The 25,672-nt window shown below is 32.8% G+C and overlaps 2 protein-coding genes and 2 pseudogenes across 5 annotated transcripts; 2 read left to right on the top strand and 2 right to left on the bottom strand.

The window, feature by feature from the left end:
• Positions 1–445: 445 nt before the first annotated feature.
• On the bottom strand, positions 446–1,093 carry LOC145575566 (uncharacterized). Its single transcript, XM_081633417.1, has one exon. It carries the CDS (start codon positions 1,091–1,093, stop codon positions 446–448), a length of 648 nt encoding a protein of 215 aa, XP_081489543.1.
• Positions 1,094–2,650: 1,557 nt separating this feature from the next.
• LOC145576700 (uncharacterized) lies at positions 2,651–7,545 on the bottom strand. 4 transcript variants are annotated; one of them, XR_014098523.1, is made up of 6 exons: positions 7,347–7,545; positions 7,139–7,221; positions 6,048–6,237; positions 3,475–3,658; positions 3,275–3,343; positions 2,651–3,191 (listed from the first exon to the last, which is right to left on the bottom strand). XR_014098523.1 is itself a non-coding variant. In XM_081634424.1 (6 exons), the coding sequence occupies exons 1-6, from the start codon at positions 7,431–7,433 to the stop codon at positions 3,168–3,170; spliced, it is 660 nt and encodes a 219-aa protein (XP_081490550.1). In that variant the 5' UTR covers positions 7,434–7,545; the 3' UTR covers positions 2,654–3,167. The 4 variants fall into 4 exon arrangements, 3 of the variants coding, with proteins under 3 accessions (XP_081490550.1, XP_081490549.1, XP_081490548.1); XM_081634424.1 differs by having other exon boundaries at positions 2,654–3,191; positions 3,275–3,366; XM_081634423.1 differs by having other exon boundaries at positions 2,654–3,191; positions 3,275–3,375.
• A 2,298-nt stretch (positions 7,546–9,843) lies between these two features.
• LOC145575567 (protein FAR1-RELATED SEQUENCE 11-like) lies at positions 9,844–10,731 on the top strand (annotated as a pseudogene).
• A 160-nt stretch (positions 10,732–10,891) lies between these two features.
• Positions 10,892–12,035, top strand: LOC145575568 (protein FAR1-RELATED SEQUENCE 11-like; annotated as a pseudogene).
• The last annotated feature ends 13,637 nt before the right edge of the window (positions 12,036–25,672 follow it).

Raw genomic sequence — 25,672 nt, forward strand, 5'->3', positions numbered from 1 at the left:
CATCCAGAAAAGCATAATTCACTAATTTGAGGTTTGTGAATTTTAGAAAATGGAAATTTGTTTTCCACAAATTTCACATGGCAACAAATTATGATTTTGCCATTCGATAAGTCATAGCACTTAGAACCTCGATGGTTAGGTGCAGGGCCAAGATAGACACAAGGGGTGGATCGTTCTTGCAATTTATTAATGGAAGTAGAGGGAAAAAGAGGGAAACATAAGCAACCAAAGACATGCAACTCCGAATAAATCGGATCACATTGGTATAAGACGTGAGTAGGATAATAGCTGGATTTTGAGCCTTCCCAGAATTTTTAGAGTTGGCATTTTTTTGTTTATTTTTGTTGGAGTTCGACCTGGAAACAGTAGAATTCACACCGAAGTCCGATTGTTGCTGATTGGAGGTCGAAACCAGGGCTGTTGGTGGACGGGAAGTGGACCCACCTTACTTAGCCAAACGGTTCTTGATGGTCCATTCGGCCAATTTAAGGCGAGAACGATAGCTTTCAAAAGAAGGTAAAGGTTCCTGGTTTTGAATGAAGTCCACGGTCCAGGCATATGCTTCGGGAAGGTTGACTGTCATCTTTATGATGAGACGGGTATCAAGAATCGGTGCATCAACATCCGCAAGACGATCGGCAAGGGATTTGATGTGATTACAATAGCCGTCAATACATGAAAATTGCTCAAAGTCAAGGTCAGCGAGTTCTTGTTTGAGATGGGAGGCTTGGGATGCTTTGTTGTCTTGGAACATGGACTCGAGACGAGCCCAAGCACCTTGAGTAGTGTCATCCTTAAGGAGAATGGTAGTAAGGAGATCGGGAGATATTGAACCGTAAATCCAATTAAGGACCGCAACATCTAAACGCTTCCAGAATAGAAGGTTTGCGGATTTGGAGGCCTCATATGCAGCGATTTCTTTCTCCGCCGTAGGAGAAATGATGTGAGAAATAAGGTCATGAACCCTACATAACACTTTAAAAAGTGCAGTCCAAGAGTGGTACATACCATGGTTGGCATTCGAGGTGATCGGGATGAGGGACTTCACGTTAGTGATAGTCAAGGCAGTATGGTATATTAAGGAGTCAACCATGGTGAATATGCAGCGGAAGAAGAAGAAAAGAGAGATGTGGGCCGTTTGATAGGGAAATGAAAAGCCAAGGATCGAAACCCTAAACTGATACCATGAAAGATTATGATCGTTGCCTTTCTCACTATTAAGCTTGGGTATAAATACACAATGGACAAGAGATAAACTAGGAAACTAACTAGGTACAAACTAGGGAAAGATATATACAATTACCAAACTAATTATATACAATATTATCAGAATATATGAACATATATTTAGCACTGTCAAAACGGTTTGACAGTTCGGTTTCGGTTCGGTTTGAAATCGGTTCGGTATTTAATCGGGTTAGTTTGGAATCGGTTTAATTGTCTCACGGGTCGGTTTTGGTTCGGTTTAAATAGTTATCGGTTCGATTTGGTTTCGGTTTATTCTTAAGCGGTTTTAATTCGGTTCGGGTTGTAAACAGTCCGGGTAATAAACGGTTCGGTGCAGACGGGTTGCGGTTTGTTAACGGTGCGATGTAAACGGTTTTTATCCCGGTTCAAACAGTTTCGGGTTGGAAACGGTTTCGGGTTAGAAACAGTTCGGTTCTTTTTTTGGTTTAGTTTATAACTGGTTCGGTTCTTTTTCGGTTCAGTTTTTAACTGGTTCGGTTATTTTCCGGTTCAGTTTATAACCGATTCAGTTCTTCGATGGTTTAACCACTTTAACGTTATTCATATCGGTTCCATTATAAGTTTACTAAATTACGGTTCGGGTCGGTTTTCGGTTTCAAAAAATAAATTGTTTATCGAGTTGTTTGGATTCGGGCAGTTAAATGGTTTTGGTTTGAAATTTGATAGTACTTGCTAACCTTTTGCGTTCACAAGTTTTATATAAAGTCGCGAATAATTTCATATTTAGGCATCATATTATAAACAAATTCTCATTGATTTTATAAATACATATTATGTTCTGTTTCAAGTTTAGTCATACTGATCTTACTAGTTATATTCCCGTCAAAAAAAAAAAAGTTTGTAAACAGTTCGATTTAATTATATTCCCGTCAAAAAAAAAAAAAATCCATTTAATTATATAAAAAAGTTTGTAACCGGTTCGATTTAGAAGCGGTTTGGTTCATAAACGGTTCGGTTTACAATCAGTTCAGTTTTTAAATAGTTCGGTGCAAACGGGTAGCAGTTTGCTAACAGTTCGGTGTAAGCGGTTTTTGCCAGTTTAAACGGTTTCGGGTTGGAACCGGTTTCGGGTTAGATACGATTTGGTTCTTTTTCGGTTCGGTTTTCTTTCAGTTCGGTTTATATTTGGTTCGGTTTGTTAACGGGTTCGGTTCTTATACGGTGTAACATTATTCGGGTCGATTCGGTTTCGGGTTTACTAAAATACGGTTCGGGTCGGTTTTCGGTTTCAAAAAAATCGGTTTTTAATCGGTTCGGTTCTCATTTGGATCGGTCGGTTTCGGACAGTTAAACGATTTCGGTTTGAAATTTGACAGCACTACATATATTCTAACAGTTTCGTATCAAATTATCAAGTTTTCAAATCAAATCACTGGGTTTTCGGATCTGATCATAGAATTCTTTGGAAAAATTACAATTCGTGTCCGATCCGACAACCCATAAATTTTCAAATATCTCCAATCTGAAACATCCGCAATAGGAAAGTAGATAGGATAACCGGAATTTTGGATCAAATCACCGGACTTTTGAATTGTATATTTTTGAATAGCCAAACCAAACATGTCCTAAACCCCACTTTTTTCATTTTTATTCACCTTAAATCAACAAGACTTGCTAAAAACATATGCAACAGACAAATGTAACTTTCATGTTTTTTTTTTTTTTTTTTTTTTTATCATGTAACCTTCATGTTAAGCAAGCATATATGGGTAAGGTTAGCTTTAGAACTTTAGATGTTAAGTCAATGTAAGTTTTGCAAGTGCTAGCAGCCTAGCATTGGGTCTTTAGGTAAGTTAAATTTCTCAGTTCTACTTCTACCAGTGTAAGAGTTTCATATACAGTAATGCGTTCTAAGCTAGCAAGGTTTCCCCGAGTTTACATCATTGCTCCCTGCTTAGGCGACAACATTATTATAACATTCACATTTTCTTCACTCTGGACTTCTGCATGAAAATTTGAAACTAACATAAGTTCTTCAGTCATCATCTTAACTACTTAGTAAATTACTTAAAACAAACATACTGACCTTTATATGGGACTCCTGCTTCGAGGAAGTCTGCGATCTGGTTACCCGCTTGTTGCTAGCCTCTGTCCTCTGAGATTCAGAGTTTAATACATCTGCATCAGCTTGAGTAGTAGATTTTGAGGGTTTAACTTCTATTACATCCATTGATTGTGGAGCCAGCAATCCAATTAGGTTGTCATACACTTTCTTATTGAATTTACCTCTTTCAGCATCAGACAGAGACAACACCATGTCATGCAGCTGTGCACCATTGTAAGATTCTAAAGCAGCAGGCAGGACACACTCGGTAACATCTTTAGGGTTAGTTTGACTTAAATCTTTATCCACAGATGCGGCATAATCATCCCAATTATAAGGAAATCCAAAAATGAAATCCCTGCAAACCTGCTCAGAAGCCAAGTTAGTCTATAAAATCTACAAAATTCAGAAGGCATCACAGATACTTCACAGTTCACATTATGACAAATTGACAATGCCTAGGACAATAACTAATAAAACTAATTTATCAAAAGTTATCTAGGTAATATTAATTACTCGCATTAGTTGCATACCATTATAGAGGTTAAGAGAGACGATTTACTTATGATTTCAGTAGTATTTATGAGGCAAACAGGGAGGGCCCTTGAGATGTATCTTTAGAGTTAGGGCGTAAGTACTACTGTGATGTTTCAGCAAGGAGTAATATGCAATTATGCATTTAGAGGCTGAGGTTAGCAAAAGGTTGAGAGAAACAGGAAGTACAGCATTTGCTGATGGCATTGACTTCATAATTCAGATCTATTAAATACTTTAATTCCCAAACAGCAAGTAATGGGCTCACCTGGATAATTCAAGGTCACATTCACATTCCAAATAATAGGTTGAAACAAGACAACACTTCACTCAACTCTTGGAGGGATACCAGAAGTCCAAAGTGTTCAGGTTGAACCTTGAATATAATAAATCATACAGAACAAGTTTGGGAATGAACATATACATGGTTCTTAGTGAGACCAATTGTGGGACCCAAGTAGAAAGACCAAGCCACACAAGGAGGCTTCAATTGTCATCACATGCTTAAATGCTCCTAATGGATGTTGTACAAATTCCCAAGAAAACCTGATATAAGCTCACCATCTTGATAGTGGAAAGAAGAAAATAATTGCATTAATTGTGCTTCCCTTACAATCTTACATAGTACTAGACTACTAGTACATCAAACGCGAAAAAAAAAAAAAAGGCTATGAAGTTTTCCTTTTTATGTTTGCTTACAAAGTTGCAATGATCACAGTGCTATAGCATCAAGCCATCAACACAATCAATACTCTTATTACCAAAAACAATGATGTCGGCATAATCCAAATAATAGCTATCACTTACTTGGACTCGGGTATGTGTCCTAAGTGTTTGACTTGGCTACTTGTTTTCAAACATTACCTTGATATTGGTTTGTTTTCATGCCCATGTTAGAGTGTCAAGGATCCAACATGAGTATTTGAAGTGAAATGAAATGTGAAATGTTTGACTAGCATAGATTAGACTACTAGAGACGTAATATAGTACACACATTACATAAATGGTGAAGGTTAATATAACAAAATATTAGGTAGTCAAATATTTTAAATAGTTGAGAGGAAGAGAAATTGCTGGAGGATAAGGGTGGGGAACTTAGAGTACAAGTATTGAACTACTATTTAATAGAGTAAGACACAATAGAAGAGAAATACCTGAAAACCTGACTTTCAAAAAGATAAAAAGAAGAGCCCCTTGGAATTCAATCAACTATAGATCCCAAGCATCTCATTTCTAATTGATTATTATATTTTCACTTTCACTAAACCTCAGATTTGTCAGTCCTATTCCTACACCAAACGAATCCTCATAGCACCTTTCACATGCTGGAGCTTTAATGTAAGGGGATGAGTTCAACCTTTCTAGCACTTGGTGGTATGTCATGAGTTGTTACGTAAGATGTAATGTGTTGAGTATTACACTATCAAGTAATCAGCAGACTTATGAGCACCAGTATTCACAAGTCAGTCTCAAGATCCCAGGTGATAGACAAGCACATTCATGGCCATACTATAAACTGAGGGGGAAAACTGTAAGATCCTACTGGGCAAGAAGGTATGAAAAGACGAGAATTTCTATTAGAAAGAAGGTCGTTACTGCAGAAATTCAACTAAGGAATATTGATTTAATCCAGTCCTCTCCATGTCTAGGTAAAGAAAAGAAAAATATTGATTCAAACATCATTCAATAGCATAAAATTTGTGTATACAAATGATCTACATTTGTCCAAGAAATATTGAAAAGCTGCTATCAATTACACCATTGGGTGCCACTGACATCTGAAGCTAACATCTCAGGATCACAGGATGTCAGCAGTCACAGTAGTAAATGGCATTTTAAAAAGTGACACCATAGACTAGAAACCAGGCCAATTAACCCTAAGGACAATCTTAAACTGTAAACAACTGGGATCCCATACCAGATGCCAAAAGAGAGAAATAAGGAGTATACTTTGTATCTAGCTTCTTTTAGCACAATTTACAAACACACACACACACACACAAACACCAAAAATTAACATAAAACCTTGTCCTTGGGTGCCCAGAGAACTGAATATTGTAAAGCGAAACCTGATCAATACAATGCTGAAATGTTTTAGGATTTAATGGTGTCTATTAGCCACCAACCAGTAAAGCTATCACAGGTGGATCATAGAACAAGCTAAAGTCTTAATGAGAATGCTTACAAACTTATATGATATGCAGCCAGCATATGTACTTACCTCAGAGGAAAAGCCATTTTGTTGTGTGCGAGACTTGTTTATAAAGCCACACAGAGAAACAATAAAACCATCAGAAGTTTCAAGTGTAGTACAACCATGCCTCTTTACAATTTTTGTAGAGTGAAATTCTCTCGACGCAAATCTCCTTTTAGCAGGAGCAGAGTGAAACTTCCGTTGTGGAGTATCACATCTACAAGCAAACAAATTGCAGCAATGTTAAAATGGTGGTATGCTATTACTGCTCCCTTAATCCAACAGTACTACATCTCCAATTGTACACTCAAATCCCTTTCTTACAGTCAATTTGCATGATTAAAGACGAGATTGCATAACAAACAAAATTGGTGCATACTTCGATTCACATGTATTGCAAAACATTGTGAAACTTCCTAAGCCAAATAACAGAATACATACTGTTTTACAGTTTCAACACAACCACCATGATAAAGACGAGATTGCTCATTTGCACTGGCTCTACCCCATCATCCGCCCTTCTAATCTTACCAATAAGCACTATCACACTACTCCCTTCCCACTAGCTAATGTAAATAGAATCGGTGAATATCAATTACGTCATGTTGCAAATTAAACCACAAACTAAGCTTCCATCAGGAACAACTTATGAAAATTCCACTATAATATCCTTCAATCAATCAAAGCCTTAATCCCATAAATGGGGTTGGCTACATGAACCAAAAGAGATTGTTCCGTATAGTCACTCAATCAATCATCACTAATAGAATCGCAACCGCAGAATTTCAATGTGTATACTTCTTGGCATTAAATCGTTGATTATTCCGACTATAATATCCTTCCATTATAGAAAAATAACATTCTAACAATTCCAACATTAACAATAGCAGTTTCAAAAAGATGCCAAAGATATAATGAGCTCAGCATCTAGTTATCAGATAACATAAATCTAGACTAATATTCCCTCTAAACACAAGCTTCAAGTTGTCTATTATACACCCGAGTGTAATTTGTTTATTTATTTATTTATTTTTATGTTCGAGGATGCAAACTAACACCCAATTGTATAATAAAAATCAATAACAAAACCCGAGAAAAAAAAAAAAAAAAATCCTTACTTTCTACTTTCAAGAGGACGACCGCTAACAGCTAAACCCTTACCATCATCAAGTTTCGAAAGCCACCATTCCTCAAGACAAATCTGCAAATCCAAAAAAAAAAAGAAAAAAAAAAAAAACATCAACATAAATGATAATAGCAATACAAGAAACATTCAAATTTCAGAACATTATAGCTCAAATTAAGGGGATTAAAAAGGGGTTTAACCTCAGAAGGACGAGTGAAGGTGCGTTTAGGTTTACCGACAACTTCACCGGCAATTTTGTGAACAATTGGACTAAAGGGTACCTCCATTTAAGCACATAACAAAAGAATGTTTATCAGAATTTGATTCAAGTATTTGTAAGTTTCAATGAGCAACTACCAAATTGAAAAGCCTTGAATTGTGAGGGAAATTACAATTGGGTCCATTTAAAATATTTATTTATTATATAAATAATTCTCTTTTGTACTCCATAATTTTATATTATAAAGTAACAAGTGGTGGTGGGTAGTGAGAAAAGAGAAAATATGGGATTTAATTAGGTTTTGGGATATGTGGTCCCAAAATCGCGCCAGGCTAGTGGGGGGAGGGGTGTCGGGTTTGGTGAAGAGGTTTTTTTCTTAAAAAAAAATAAAAATAAAAAATCATTGTATTGTTAAAAAATTAAAAACTAAAAAAATTTAGTTAGTTGAGTTTATTGATGAGGACATTTTAGAAAGTTCAGTTTTTTTGTTTAAAACAAATATCAACCATGGTTACCATTTGCTAAGTTGTTTCATTAATGTCACCATTGGATAATTATAGCTAATTAAAGTTTACCAAGGATAATAAGAATTTTTACAATTTACCATTGAGAAAATTAAAAAATATAGCGTTACCAAGGATAAAGTTCACCTTTTGCATAGCCTTTCCTAATTTATAAAATCCCCCAAAAAAATCATTTATAAAATCAAATATTGTTCTAATCTAGGGTCCCCGGGGCGCCAATTAACTTTTTCCCTGATAAAAATATTTTGGGAAATTCTCGGTAACGCTGTATTTTTTAATTTTCTCAATGGTAAATTGTAAAAATTCTTATTATCCTTGGTAAACTTTAATTAGCTATAATTATCCAATGGTGACATTAATGAAACAATTTAGCAAATGGTGAACCATGGTTGACATTTATTTTAAACAAAAAAACTAAAATTTCTAAAATTTCCTCATCAATACACTCAACTAACTAAATTTTTTTAGTTTTTAATTTTTTAACAATATAATGATTTTATTTTTTTTTAAAAAAAACCTCTTAACCAAACCCGACACCCCTCCCCCCACCAGCCTTGCTCCTCCTCCGCCTCCATTTCGCGATGGCCACCCTTCTCGACGGCGGCCCAACCTTTCACCCCAACCATTCATCATCATCATCATCTCCAACTCTTCATCCTTTCCCCCTCCTCTATTTTCTCCTTCACCCCACCATTATAGTCAATTTGATAATCAATTTAATCGATCTATCCTGATATTAAAACTAATCGATTATGTGACTAGTAATTACGATGACTAATTTATTTTGTATTGTAATTGTAAATTGCTATCTTCCTATCACTCCTGAAATTGAAAGATAGGTTCTTGAATCCCTTGAATTACTCAAGTATTCAATCAATAAAACTCATAACACTCCTAAATGATTGTTAAAGGTTGTATGAATTTTGGGTTAACACGAATAATAATATTCTGGGTAAATAGAAATGAATTAATAAAAATAAAATCTCTAAACAAAAATCAGGCAGAATATCCGTCAATGTAAAGGAAAATTCCTCATTTTTGGGGGTTTGAAGAAGAAGAGAGAAATTTGGGGCTGATTTTTGAGGTGGGAGAAAACGGTGGTTTTTTTATAAGTTGGGGCTTGGGTTGTCGCGGTGAGGGAAGGAGGATGGTGGGGTAACGAAGTACAGCCACTACACGCCAGCATAGGGAAGGGGTGGCACTGGTGGTCGGGAGCCGGCAGTGGAGGGGTGGCTGGGCTGTGGTGGGGGAGTGAGTATTTTTTTTAATTATTATACAATTTAACCATAGTTATGCTTATAATTGGATATAAACATCATTAATATCACCATTGGATAATTATAACAAATAAGATTTTACCAAGGATAATAAGAATTTTTACAATTTAAAACTGAGAAAATTAAAAAATGCAGTGTTACCAAAGAAAATTTTCCAAAATATTTTTATTAGGGCAAAAGTTAATGGTGCCCCAGGGATGCTAGATAAGAACAGTATTTGATGTATTGTCTTTCTCACATTTATTACTCTTATATTAAATATTTCTTATTGTCCCCTGCCCCCCCCCCCCCCAAAAAAAAAAAAAACTAAGTACTATGTGAGTGCAAACCAAAATTATTGTCATAACTCTCATTAATTAATGGAAGATAAAGAGACAAATATTTTACATGTATATTAGTGGTTCTTTCTACTGTCAAAAAAAAAAAAAAAAAAAAAAAACTGATATTTCATTAGAAAGATAATTAAAAACCTAAAGTTCATGGGTGGAGAATATTGAACATCGACTATGGGCAAAACAAAAAAGGTACGTATGAAAGAAATTTACTCTTAGCATGGATGTAGTATGTGAATTATATCTTGATTTGATTTAGGATTGCTAGATTCTTTAGCTATCTTCTTTATCTCGTAATAGAAGTGTATATTGCTTGCATAATTTTATTATTAAATTAAATTTACATAATAAAAAATTATGTCTAATATTTTATTTTCTGACTTTCTACTAGCAAAATGTATGATTTGAATTAACCTCCATCATATGAAGAAATGGTTGCGTTCATCGGGGACGATACATTTAAATCTATTATTGGACAATATGGAGATACAAATTTTGAAAATTCATTGCAACCTCTTAATAATGTAGAAGAATTTCATGATATTTCATGATCAATCAAACTTATGGTTTGAGCCATTTGTGGGTCAAACTTTTCTTAGTGAAGAAGAAGCTAAGCATGGGTATTCTAGCTACCAAAATTATGCATGCCTCCATGGTTTAAGCATTCGAAAGTCGAACCAAAAAACAAGATGGTAAAATTATCAGGTGTGATTTCTATTGTCATCGTAGTCGAAGTCAACCACTAAGGAAATTGACCCAAACAAAGAGCAAAGAAACAGAGTATCCACTAGATGTAATTGCAATGCTCATTTGCGTATTAAATTGAGGAGATGCAATGAAATATTTGATGAAGAATGACATGTAACTACGTTTACAAAAGAGCATAATCATCCTCTTTTATCTCAATCACAAGTGCGGTTCCTTCCGTCAAATTGAATGATAAGCCAAGAAGATGAGAAGCACATTCTTATCTTAAAATAGGTCGGTGTTACAGTGAGACAAATTATTCGTGTTCTTGAGCTTGAAAAAAAATCTAGAGCACAGAGAGCTACCTTTTTCTTGAAAAAGATATCCGCAATCTTTTTACTAAAGTAAGAAAATCAATTTGTGGAGATGACGTAGCCAATCTACTGCAATATTTCAAATCTTATAAAGAAGAAAATTCCAACTTCCAATACATTGTTAAGGTTGATCATGATATTTTAACAAATAAGATATACTTTAATTTATGAGATATTTTTGTGATATTCTAAAAGCATCAGTTTTAGTTTAGTAGAGTAGTATATAGCACCATTTAAAATATGGTTCTTATCATATATACTCATGACAATGTACGTATATAGGATTAATTTTAACAACTGATTTTATTCCTTATAGACTTTTGTGCCTACAATGAAGAAACCACCAAAAACCATCATAACAGACCAAGATCCATGGATGACCCAAGCAATTGCTCAAGAATTGCCACACACTAAACATTGTTTTTTTATATGGCATATCACTTCAAAATTTAGTGGTTGGTTCACATTTATCTTGCCTGATAAGTATCAAGAGTGGTAAAAGGATTTTTAAACGCTTTGAAAGCTAGAGACCGTTGAAGATTTTGAGAATCAATGGCCCAAAGAATTTTGGGCTCCATCATACCTTCGAAGCTTCTATTTTGGAGGAATGAGAACTACGGGAAGATCTGAGTATATTAATGGTTTCTTCAAGATTTGTTTTGTCTACTTCTATATTTATTTTGAAACTAAAAAAAAAGATATACATTATTTAAGTATATTATTCGATGTAGTATAACTAATTAACTTTTTTTAAGGTTGATGTTGCGGTTCATGAGATTATCCAACGACAATCACATGATAATATGTTGGTTGTTAGCAAGATAAATGTTTTAAAAATCAAGTCACCTTTCGAAAAACAAGTTTCTGAAGTGCTCACTCCATTTTCTTATGAGAATTTTAAGGAGAAATGTGGCAGGTCAAGCAAAATATTCTATTATTTGTAGTAGTGGGTATGATATCTCGCTTAGATATTATGCAAACGAAAAAAGTCGATGTCATAAAGTGTTTTGGGATGGGAGCATTGCAATGTGCTCTTGCAAGCAGTATGAGTTCTTCAGGATAATTTGTAGGCACATATTGCGAATATTTCTTCAAAAGGACTATCATGAAATTCCATCTACTTACTTTCTTAACCGTTGACGCTTTGATGGAAGTACCACTTCAATTGATCATGTTCCAGATGAGCAAATTATACAATCAAATGAGTTGATATGATTATTAATGATGATATTTAATTTCTATGTCCTCCAAAGTCGAAGCCCAAAGGACGACCAAAAAATAAATGACAAGTTGGTGGAAAAGAGTTGGCAAAACAAACAAGACACTGTTCTAAGTGTAGGAAACCGGGACATTATGCAAGCAATTGTTGGATGGATAAAGAGAATGCAAATATTTCAATTGATGCACCGAGAAAAAAGAACAAAGTTGCTGCGTGTAGCGAAGATTTGAATCCTATTTTTTTAGTTAAATATTAGATGAGAACTATATTAAGGTATTGTTGTTGTTTTTCGTTTTTATGCACTAAGAAATATGAATATTGATGTTTTTATTTTTAAGGTATTCCAATTTCTATTATTAGTTATAATTATATTTTTTTGGAGTTGGAATCAATATAATGGAAAAAATGGGAAAAAAAGTACCTTAAATTTACCAATGGTTCCAGCGTAGTCGTCGACTACATACGACTACGGACGGCTATGGTTGACTACACTAAGAGATTAAATCTGAACTATTTATTATGTTTGCTGCTTAATCTTAGCCTTTGAATATTACATTAATTAAAAAATCTAATTTACACATCATTTAAATAATGACCATTCAGCGACCAGTCAGCAAAGTGATGTTTGTTTTCTTACTTTTAGAGGGTAATTTTTTTCCCAAATTATAATATTATAAAGTATGATCTAAATAAATTATAAAATTGATCCCTCTTCAATGGTGCAATTCATCTGTAACATATTTTAATGGGATACTTCATATTCAACTTCCAATCTTCATTATTCATCCAAAACACATCCAAAATTTACCAAATTATATGAAATTAATAAATTTAATGTATTACTATCATGATTATTCTTCAATTTCACGTATAACTAATTAAGTAGATTATAATCAATATGATTATCTTCACGAATATTTTCAGTTAAAGAATCTTGTACTCCGTATTATATTATATCTTATGATTTCTTGTTTATTTAATTTTAATTATTTTTTTATTTTATCCACCATTGTTGAATATTGAAGCTCACAATATAAACAACATGTCATTGTTGAAGGTTGAAGATCTCAAATATAATAACCGTAAAATAGGAAGGTGATTTTTGATAAAAAAATAATAATATTGGTTTTAGAAATAATGAAAATAGATAAAAAAAAATAAAAAAAAAATAATAATAATAAAAAATTACACCACTGTTGCCGTGAAATGGGGATTTGGGGGGGATACCTTTGACTAAATTTATCCTAATATACTTTACCTTTTTAAAGGGATCCTAATATTCTTTACCAACAAATGATTTGTTACAATATTACATTATATTTAAAAATTGATTTTTATACCAAATTTGTGTGTTTACATTTTTTTTTTAAATATTGTATATATATAATTACAAATTTATGATTATATTCATATTTAGATTTTTTATCCAAGCCAATTAATTAAAAAGATTTAACATAATGTAAATATTCAATTTAAGGTTTTGACCAATTAGCGTAATTTATGGGAGAGTCTACAGTACATGACAAATATCGCTTATGTATTGTAAATGATATGTACCGCTATGTACTATTAAATTATATAAATAGATAGATAATTAAAAAAAAAAAAACTTTACCCCTTTTATTTTTTTCACTTTTTTTTTTTTTACTTTCTATTGTTATCTGCTCTCTCATTCTGTGGTTCTGCCTATCTCTTTCAATTCGCTTATTTTCATTCATCACAATTAAAGCTTAAAGCAAATTGTAATTTGGGGACAACGTTATTCAACAGTGTAATTTGAAGATTCAACATTATTCAACGAATAAATTTTATAATAAGTAGACCAATTCCAAAAGCTTCAAACATATGAATTTTGCAAGATATTTATTTTATGAAATATGGTAATCAATATTATTTTATTTTTTTTGGAAGGTAGGGTTTTAGTGGAAGGATGTATAATTTTCAATATCGTCTTTTTCTTTATTTATATTTGATTGAATTTCACTGTATTTTTTATCGTTTCCTTTTTAATTTAAGAAAAGAATCTTGTTTTAATGAAAAAATTGTTGAAACGAAAAATTATTTTTTAACCTTTAATTTTTTTTAAATAAAAAGAATTTTTTCAATTTTTTTTTAAAAATTTACCTTTTTTTTTTAACAATTTTAAAATTTTACCTAGTTTCATGTTTGTTTTTTTTTTCTTTTACTTTTAAACTATATTTTAAAAAAAAATCCCTTGCTTTTAGCTTTTGAGCGCATCTTTTAGAAAAAAAATATTTTTGTTTACTTGAAAATTTAATTGGGTAGATATTTTTTCATATTCCTATTTTTTTTGACGGGATATTTTTATATTTTTCTTATTTCTATATTTTTAGTGTTTAGGGTTTTGGGTTTGGGTTTAGGTTTTGTGTGATAATAAATTTACATAAAGGTGATAAAAAATTTAATTTATATATTATTAGGATTTTGGGTTTTGTGGATCTAATAAGTTGAGAAGGATTCAAAATGATAAGTATTTTTTATTATATATAAAGTAATTCTATGAGTAATCTAAATAAGTTGTATGATGTGAAATAAAATAAAAAAAATTGTAAAATATGAGAAGGAAAAAAATATACATGGTGAGCACAATGATTTGATCTTTAAACCACTAATCAAAGTGATAATGCAATTCACTATCTTAGCTAAAGTCAATTTATGCTCAAGAATTGCAAAAAAAATAAATAATATATTTAATAAATTTTGAAAATTTTATGTGCGAGATATGTTTGCAAAAAGGGAGAACGGGTGACACATGTCATCCCATGGTTAAATAATTTCCCGCCTAAATATTTATGATTTTTGTAGATACACGTATTTAAAACTAACTAGCTATTTTTAAGATAAAAATTAATATAATAAATGTAACTAGAATATTTCCAATAATTCTCACTTGGTCTGGGTCATTGACATACTATTTTGCACAAATACTTGAATAGGGGTGATGCTAGAAGTAAATACCTCAAGTCGTATTATATTTTACACACAATAGTTGGGATTATTGCATCAAAACAATAGTTGAGATTATTAAGAGTCAATTTTCCTTTAAAATATAGTTAAGATGTCATCCCAAATAATTATGGTGTAGTCCCAAATAGAGAGGTATAATAGAATTGCCTATAATTAAAACAAATTAAAAGATAAAGATTGATCTTATTTCACTTAGCCTAATTATATTTTGTTTTTAATTATTTTTCTAATAGTTCTTCCCTTTGGCAAAAAAAATTTCCTTACATAAAATACTTAATATAATGTGCAAATCAAAGTATTATTTCGTTACTCCAAATTGTAATATAGGTTGTCCCAAAAGTAACATATAGAGTGCAATAAAGGACACACCAACAAAAATTATGTATAGGATTTACCTAAAGTATAGATATTTAATAAGGTTATACAAAAAAAAACATGTTTTTTTATGTGGCTGGCCACACTAAGCCATGTGGCCTACTGACACACATGTTACATACCCCTGACCGACCGACTAACCTCTCAAGTAACCACTGGCTGACCGAGTAGCCCCTCGCCTTTGAGTAACCCCTAACCGTGTAACCAGAGACCAATCAAGTAATCCTTGACTAACTGTGTAATAACCCCTTGAGTAACTCCTGACCTATTCACCCTGAGCAATCGAATAACCCCGACTACAGAATGTGGCCTGCCACATATGATGAAATTTATAAACGTGTCTTTGTTAGTAAGTTGTTAAAAATGCAATTTAATATCAACCCCTCTTCATCGTACCCTAACAAGGTGAGAATATCCAAACATGATTTGGGATCACCCAACAAGAATTTAATTTGTGTAAGTTCACTTTTTAACACTTTTGAAGGTCTAAGAGAAGTAAATGAATAAATAACTGATTCAAAAATCCCTTATTTTATATTTAGGTTTACCGATTTAGTTTTTAAGGAATGATTAGATGGATTAAGCATTTCTACTAATTAATGGCATTACTAAATTGACAACAAATATATAAATCACTTGACATTACATTTTAATTATGATATTAATATTTAAGAGTGCCCAAATAAATGTTAGGTCTCTCGAATTTTTATTGCTGAATAAATGGAATTACCGTTCCCAAATGCTAAATAATTGTTAAGCATTACTAAAATATAAATTACACGACACTATGCTTTTTATATGATATTAATATTTAAGAGTCCCCAACAGATGAAATTTTAGGTCTACCAAATTTTTATCAATTTTAGTTCATTTTAGACAATCATAAGTATTTGAATAACTACACTACAATGTGTAAGTTAATTGAAAAAATGATATGTCCACCAAGTAATAATAATAATAATAATAATAATAATAATAATAATAATAATAATAATAATAAAAACGAAATGTTATATGTAAAATGGCTTAGGCCGTCCTAAATAAATATTAGGTAATTCCAAATAAATCATTAATCAATCAATAACTATATACTAAAAGACATATTAGCAATAACACGTCTCATAATCTAGTGTGTCATTAGTTTTTTTTTTCTTCTTCTTTTTTTGAAAGAAGAATATTTTTATTAATAAATAGTCATACGACATCTAAAATTATAATAAAGATTTGTAAACCACAGATCTAGATAAAATAACATAACTTTTACAATCAAAATCAAAACCACGGATTTGTAAAGTATGATGATTAAGCCAAAATATATCACTTAGGTAGTCCCAAATGAATGTTGGGTAATTCCAAATATGGATTCCTTTGTTTGGTTTTAAAAATTAAATGAGATTTGATAAAAAAAAAAAAAAAAAAAGAGAGAGAAAGGAAAGCTCCCTTCACAAAATATTTCCCTTCATTACCTCTCAAAATTGGAGGAAATTAAGAGAAAAGAAAGAAATTAAACATACCATGCTTAAAATTGGTTTTCTCTTCTCTTTCCTTCCTTTACTAATATCATATAAAAAATAAATTACTCTCGGTTTTCTTAATTCCTTTACTATTATCAACCCAAACATATGTGTCAAAAATAAAAAAATAATTAAAAAAAAAAATTCAACCCAAACATTGGATGGATTTTTTTTTCCTTCTCTTCCTTTTCTTTTCTATTCTTTACTAATGTTGAACCAAACAAAGTACTAATTTTTTTCATGTTAAATATGCATTTTGTAATATTCAGATGGAACCTCCCAATTAATATATAGGTAACCTCAAATGAATAGTGTTTAATTAAATTGGATATACAATACAATAAAACTATAAATTATATTTGGGTTTTTCTACGTTATAACCCTCTAACTTTCCGTTTTCTACGATGTGCCCCCCATTTTTTAGAAATCTACATTGTAACCCCAAAATACATTTACTTTCTATACGGTAACCTTGCCGTTATCCCGCCGTTAATAAATTCCGTTAGTGGGACCCACTCTCCACTTAATAATTATTTATTATCGATTTGCGTGTTAAATATGTTCTGTTAAAAGGTTTTGGGGGCTATTTTGGCCCTTAAGGGACCAAATTGAGCTCAGATTTAGCTAAAAAATAACATAAATACCTCGTTTTGCGTATTAAATACGTAAACACGCAAATCGAGATATTTTTAAAGACCAAGATAACGGCAAGGTTACCGTATAGACACTGATTGTATTTTGGGGTTACAATGTGGATTTGTCAAAAGGGGGGGCACATCGTAGAAAACGGAAAGTTACAGGGTTATAATGTAGAAAAACCCATTATATTTTTAAGAAAAATGAAATAAAAGATTATGTTTTTGGTGTTAATATTCCATTTCTTAGATTTTTCGAAGATATTTAGTGATGAGCTAAGAAACAAAAGAAGTACATCAGTACGTGTGATTGATTGATATTTTTTATTGTTCTTTGGAGTTTTTGGATTATTCCATTAGATTATGAGTTTATAGTACGCACACACGCATACACATGCACATACACACACAATCTTGATTATAATAACCTCTACATACATTTATTGGGACTCTATAACACTTGATTGGGATTGCCTAATTTTGATTATAACAACCTCCAAATATCTTAATTGGGACTCTATAATAATTAATTGGGACTGCCTAATTTGATTATAATAACCCCAAAATATCTTTATTGGGACTCTATATTACTTAATTATTGCCTAAATTATTTACAATAATCTTCAAATATTCTTTTTTGGGAATCTATAATACTTAATAGAGACTGCCTAGTTCAATTATAATATATACCTCCAAATATTCTTTATTGGGACTCTATAGTACTTAATTGAGACTGCCTAATTTGATTATAATAACCTTGAAATATTCTTTATTGGGACTCTATAATACTTAATTGAGAGCACTTGTAATATAGTTGCGTGTCACGAAAAAAATGACATAATTTGCACATTATAAACCTTTTTTTTTTTGTGTGTAAAGAGAGCCACATTGACGATGATATAGATGAGATTGATTTGATCTTAGATTTTGAGTACCAGCTTTTGAGACTTTAACTAACTAAACTATTTGAATATCTACATAGTAATAAGTATTCTATGTGAAGCATAATTTATTTATACAAGTAATGTTAAATAATCAAAATTATTGAGGTCTATTTTTTTTTTATTTTTTTATTTTTTTTAGGGAAATCAAAATTATTGAGGTAATAAGTAATTAAAGAAAATATCTTTATTAATATCTTCTACTTTATTTTAGTAAAAGACAAATATTTGTTCATTTTTGTTAATTAAAAATAAAAAACAATTGTTTGGGATATCCTAATTACTTTTTTTTTATGAATACTCTCTGTTTGATTTATTAGTGAAATACTTAGGGTCTGTTCTCTTCAGCTTAATTTCAGTCCAGTTCAGTTCAGTTCAATTCCAATCAGATCAGTTCAACTCTTAATTTCCTTCTCTCATAAACAATTCATTTTAGCTCTATTCAGTTCAGTTCAACTCCAATCAATTCAGTTCAGTTCAGCTCAGCTTAGTTCAGTAAATCAAAACATACTCTCTTTTTTGTTTATTTGTTTTACATGCAACACTTCTCTTTTTTTTTTTTTTTTTTTTCTATGTAAAATAACTTTAGTTTAGTAAAATAAGATGAAAAAAATTAAAGTCTTACATGTTTCATTCTACATTATTTATTTGGGAGTACCTAATATATGATTGGGTTTACCTAATTCATTTATGTAACACATTTATATGTATAAAAAATGATTTTGATTATCAGAATTAACCTCAGTATTGTCTAACGCTATTCTATATTAAATTTCTCTTTATTTCTTCAACCCTTTTATTGATAATAAATTATATTATTGTCTTAATGGTAAAAAAAAATTCCACTTTTTATCATCACATCTTATCTCACCACATAACCCTCATAAAACTATATAGTAAAACCAAATTACCAATGTCTATTAATAACTTTCTCTTCAAATATATATCTAAAAAATAAAAATAAGGACCCACTTTCCACTTACTACTTCATTTTATATGAACAATAAATGATAAGATAAAAATAAATAAAATTAAAACGGATGTAGTATTCCGTACTTAATTAGAACGACCTAATTTGATTGTAAAACCTTCAAATATTCTTTATTGAGATAATATAATACAATACTTAATTGAGACTTCCTATTTTGATTGTAACAACCTTTAAATATTCTTTATTTGGACTCTATAATGCTTTGTTGGGACTAAATAATTTGATTGTAATAATTTTTTAATATTCTTTATTAGGACTCTATAATACTTAATTGGGATTGCCTAATTTAATTGCAATAACTTTCAAATATTCTTGATTAATACATAATACTTAATGGAACTGCCTAATTTAATTTAACCTTTAAGTATTCTTAATCATTTTATAATACTTAATTGAACTCCCTAATTTGATTGCGATAACCTTCAAATATTATTTATTAGGACTCAATTACTTTATTTGGATTGCCTAATTTGGTTGTAATTACTTTCAGATATTCTTGGTTGTCTTATTGGTACTACATAAGTACATATTACTTATTATTGGGACAGCCGAATTTGATTATAATAATCATCACTTATATACTATATTGGGACTCTATAATATTTAATCAAGTCATTTCCTTGTCAATCATCCCGACTGACTAATTTTGGGTACGCCAAAATTAATTTGGTATATCTAGAAGTGAAATTTATGTATACTCTAGGGGTTGTGAGTTTATTTCTAAGTAAAGTTAATCTGTTGCAAACAATATGACTAATAATTGAAATTGCGAGAATTCTTGTGCGTGTATGAATTCTGATAATTATCCTTCGATTAAAGGCTAACATATATTTAGCATTTTATTTTTGGACTAAAAAGTAATCGTTCAGGATCGCCTAGTTGTATTTTGTGTTACGTACTACGTACATTCAAGTATATATATGTTTTCGTGTATCCCTCCATTAATTCATGATAAAGGCAATCTAAAGCTAAACAAGGATTGTTATGTAATAGGTAATGTTTTGGCCAAGAAGTTAAATTTCACCATTTAAATTCACGCTTTCTACTTTAATATAACCGTGATTATGCTGATGAGACCTCGGTTAGATAAAGTGACAATAAATCTAGCCAAGAGTTCTAAAAATGGATGTGATTATTGATATGTCTATTTTATATAGTGTTTTACCCCCATCCCTTGGTCGTAATTGATAGCGTTTTTGGCTCTTTTGGGCCACTTTTATTACTAATTGTTGTTTTCTAGTATTTTCGTAGTTTTGGTGGAGTTTTGCAGGGAATTGCACATTTGGAGCATTTTCCTGGGATTTTATGAAGCGACTACGAGCATTAGAGGAGCACGACCGATGTACCGAGGCAATTGGACCGAGTAGTCAAGTCCCAATGATCGGGGCCCAATCGAAGTCCAAGGCTTGCCCAAAGTGGGCTAGAGTGCCCAAGATGGCCTTGCCCGGCCAAGAGGGTCTCGCCTGAAGGCGCGCCCGGCCGGGCAGGGAGGAAGAAGCAGGACACCCGATCTCGCGCCCGACCGGGCGCGAGAGAAGACCTGATAGAGAAAAGACGCGCCCGACTGGGCGGTGTGGCGCCCGACCGGGCGCGTGTTTTCGTAAGATAATTAAGCTCGATTTTAGTTCGTTTAAGTTTAGGATTTTCGAGTTTAATATATATACAATTTTGTTAAGTAATTTGAGGACCCTTTTCTCTTAGCTTTCTTTCTCTACTTATTTTTCAGATTAGATCTCTCTCATTGTTTCTCTCTCTACAACTCTAAAACCTTGTTCTTAATACAATTCATTATTTCCGTTAATTTTGGTAACGATTTCTTCTCTATTATTTTCAGTAGTTTAATTTCTTTATTTCATCATGTCTTGTTTAATTGCTTTGATTAGTTTAGATTTAATTATGCGTGAGTAGTTTTCTTTTTAGGGTTTATGGGTATCCATAAATAATATGAAGGGGAAATTTATTGTTGTTGATTGTAAATGCTTGATTAATTTCCTATTGATTGATTTAATGCTATGTAATTAGATTAGGCCTGGTTTAATTGTATGAGTTATGAAATATTGATTCGAGATTCGAGAGATGAGAATTGATGTTTACGCTTAGTTTCAATAGGCGGACTAATTTATAAATGGTTAAGTCGAGATTCGAGAGATGAGATTTAATACCGGTAAATTAACTCTGTGATTGTAATACGTAGCGAAAGCCCTTTATAATCTGATTAATTGATGCATTGATGATTGATTATTATGTTTTACCCTGGAATATTATTTATTGGTGAACCTATGCCCTAGGCTTTTATTAATTGATTTCTCCCTATTTATATCTCCCTTAGTTTAATTACTTATATCTATAATTTAGTTACTTTATAATTTAGATTATTTTAATTAATTAGGAATAGGAAGATTTGTTTCCATGTGGATCGATCCTTTCTTCCCTATCTGCATAGTTAGAGGAATTTAGGAATTATTTTTGACTAGGTGATACGACTTTATCGTGTCAAAATTTGGCGCCGTTGCCTAGATAATCTTACTAATGTTCCTAACTCTGTAGGTAATGTTTCTGCTGTTGCTAACAATGAAGCTTTTTGTGAAAATTGTGGAATTCTAGGACATTGGGAGCAAGATTGTAGGAGTTCCATAGAGCAAGTTAATGCCTTCCAATCCTATAGGTAAAATAACGCATACTCCAACTCTTATAATCCTGGCTTTCGGAACCACCCATATCTTTCCTACTGGAGTACCAATGTACAAAACCCTCCACCTCCACAACAAACACAACAGCAACCACCACCACAGCAAAAATATTACCATCCTAATTCTGGCCAGAAAAACCAGTCACAACCCTCCTCATCTTCTGACCGTGCTATGTCAGAAATTAGAGCAATGCTTTCAAGCACGCAAAAGCACATGGAGAGTAGGGATGCACAATTTGATTCGATTATAGCTGACAATAAAATCATGGACAATCAAATTGCGCAGATTTCAACTACCCTACAAACCCGTCAGCAGGGAGCTCTACCATCGCAACCAATCCATCCTACAAATCATGCTAATGCAATCACTCTAAAGAGTGGTTCACACTATGATGGGCCTCCTATGCCCAAGGATGATGGACCTGTTGCTAATCCAGATTCCCTTGTACCAAATGCTAATCTTACTAACCCTGCAGGGCTACAAAAGGAAACTAACCCTTCTAATGTTTCTTTGTAGGGTAAATCTTAGGACAAGGGTGGAGATGTGTAGAGCCCAGTTATCAAGCTTCCATTCCCCAATAGACATTTGAAAAATAAGTTTGATTAGCAATTCGGTAAGTTTTTGGAGGTTGTGAAAAATTTGCAGGTAACAGTTCCTTTCATTGATTTAATCACTCAGGTTCCTGCATATGCTAAATTTATGAAAGATATTTTGACTAGGAAAAGAGCCTTTGATGAGATAGAAACTGTAGCTTTTACAGAGGAATGTAGTGCTTTGTTGCAAAATAAATCCCCTCCTAAATTAAAGGATCCTGATAGTTTTTCTATCCCTTGTCATATTGGTAATGTCTTCATAGATAAAGCATTATGTGATTTGGGTGCTAGTGTCAGTGTTATGCCATCGTCTGTGTGTGCTAAGCTTAATATGGGTGATTTGAAAGTTACTAACATTACTTTACAGATGGCAGATCGTTCTATTAAATACCCCTTAGGTATTTTAGAGGATGTTCCTGTCAGAGTTGGTAAAATTTTTATCCCTATTGATTTTGTTGTGTTACATGACTGAGGATACACAAATTCCCATTATATTAGGTAAGCCTTTTCTCCATACAGCAGGAGCCATTATTGATGTTAAAAATGGAAAACTAATCCTTTCTGTAGGAGATGATAATATCACTTTTAATTTAGGGAAGGTTTTAAAAGGACCTATGCTAGAAGAAAATTGTTGTTTAGTTGATGTCATTGATATAATGGATGATATTTGTGAAGAAAGCTTACCACAGGTTCTTGCAAGGGATCCCTTGGAGGAAGTTCTTTGTGGAGATTTATCTGCAGGTGATGCAAGCATTTGGAGTACTGAGGTGGATGCTATTGAAAAAGCTCTTTCAGTAGAAGAGCTTGATTTTAAAGAGACCATGAAGGTAGTGAAATTAGTTCAGGAATCAAAATCTGTAGAGGTCAAGAAACCTGAACTAAAACCTCTCCCCTCTCATTTGAAATATGTTTTTCTTGATGAGCAAGAACTATACCCTGTGATCATTAGTACTGCACTTGATGACCCACAAACTTCCCAACTTCTAGAGGTTCTTCGAACCCACAAAAGGGCAATTGGGTACAGTATTGATGATCTCAAGGGTATTAGCCCTGATTTTTGTATGCACAGGATACATTTAGAGGACAACTACAAGCCATGTATTCCACCCCAGAGGAGGTTGAATCCTAATATGCAAGAAGTAGTCAAGAAAGAGGTGATGAAATTACTTGATGTAGGTATTATCTATCCTACTTCTGACTCAAAGTGGGTAAGTCTTGTTCAGGTGGTTCCTAAAAAGGGTGGGATGACTATGATTAAAAATGATAAAAATGAATTGATTCCCACTAGAACTATTACAGGGTGGCGTATGTGCATTGATTATCGTAGATTAAATATTGCCACTAAAAAGGACCACTTCCCTCTCCCTTTTATTGATCAAATGCTTGAGAGGTTGACTAATCATAAGTTCTTTTGTTATTTGGATGGGTATTCAGGATTTTTCCAAATTCCAATTCACCTTGAAGATCAAGAAAGGACTACATTTACATGTCCTTATGGTACTTTTGCATATCGTAGAATGCCCTTTGGTTTATGTAATGCCCCTGCTACCTTTCAACGTTGCATGATGAGTATCTTTTCTGATTTCATAGAGTCTATCATGGAAGTATTTATGGATGATTTTAGTGTGTATGGGTCTTCATTTGATGCATGCCTTGTAAATCTCGCTAAAATATTGAAAAGATGTGAAGAATGCAACTTAGTATTAAATTGGGAAAAGTGTCACTTTATGGTGACAGAGGGAGTAGTCCTTGGCCATATTGTATCTGACAGGGGTATACAGGTAGATAAGGATAATATTTTTGTGATTGAGCAATTGCCACCTCCAGTCAATGTTAAGGGGGTTAGAAGTTTCTTAGGTAATGCGGGATTTTATCGTCGCTTTATCAAAGATTTTTCTAAAATTGCTAAACCACTAACTCAGCTTTTACTCAAGGATGCCCCATTTGATTTTACTAACGAGTGTCTTGAGGCTTTTCACAGGTTAAAGCAGGCATTGATATTGGCGCCCATCATATGTGCACCCGATTGGACTCTTCCTTTCGAGATCATGTGCGATGCAAGTGATTTTGCATTAGGTGCCGGCCGTGCTAGGACAGAGAAAGAACAAAGTTTTACATGCTATTTATTATGCAAGTAAAACTTTAGATGAAGCCCAAGTCAACTATGCCACTACGGAAAAGGAGTTTCTTGCTGTTATTTACGCTTTAGAAGAATTTAGATCATATCTTGTTGGTTCTAAAGTCATTGTTTTTACTGACCATAAATTTTTGAAGTATTTAATTGCCAAGGCAGAATCAAAACCTAGGCTCCTCCGTTGGGTTCTCTTGCTCCAAGATTTTGATGTGGAGATTAAAGATAAGAAGGGTGCAGAGAACGTTGTGGCAGACCACTTGTCACGTATGAGGTATGATGAGGGTAAGAATTCTCTCCCTATAGATGATTCTTTCCCTGATGACCACTTGTATGCAGTTGTAGAGCAACACCCTTGGTATGCAGATTATGCAAATCATTTGGTGGGTGGTACTTTACCCCCTGACTTGTCCTTCCAACAGAAAAAGAAGTTCCTTTATGATGTTAAACATTATTTTTGGGATGATCCTTTTTTGTTTCGTGAGTGTGCAGATGGATTATTTCGCAGGTGTGTTCCCAAATGGGAAGTTCTTACCGTATGGAGGACATCATGGTCCCACTAAAATGGTGGCCAAGATTAATGAGTCGGGTTTCTATTGGCCCACTATGTTTAAGGATGCTAACACTTTTGTGCAGGCTTGTGACTCTTGCAAGAGGACTGCCAATATTTCGCGGCGGCATGAGATGCCTCAAACTAGAATATTAGAAGTTGAAATTTTTGATGTTTAGGGTGTTGATTACATGGGACCTTTTCCCTCTTCAAGAGGGAATTGTCGCCGTTGACTATGTATCCAAGTGGGTTGAGGCCATTGCTACTCCTACCAATGATGCCAAGGTGGTCCATAGGCTTTTCAAGAAAACCATCTTTCCAAGATTCGGAGTGCCTAGAGCTATAATCAGTGATGGAGGATCTCACTTTCATGAGCAAAAGTTGGACACCCTCCTCAAAAATTATGGTGTATACCATAGGACAGGTCTAGCCTATCATCCCCAAACGAGTGGTCAGGTTGAAGTTTCTAACCGTGAGATTAAGGC

Source organism: Chenopodium album, chromosome 13 (genome assembly GCF_948465745.1).
Source record: "Chenopodium album chromosome 13, dcCheAlbu1.1, whole genome shotgun sequence".
NCBI classification, from domain to species: domain Eukaryota; kingdom Viridiplantae; phylum Streptophyta; class Magnoliopsida; order Caryophyllales; family Amaranthaceae; genus Chenopodium; species Chenopodium album.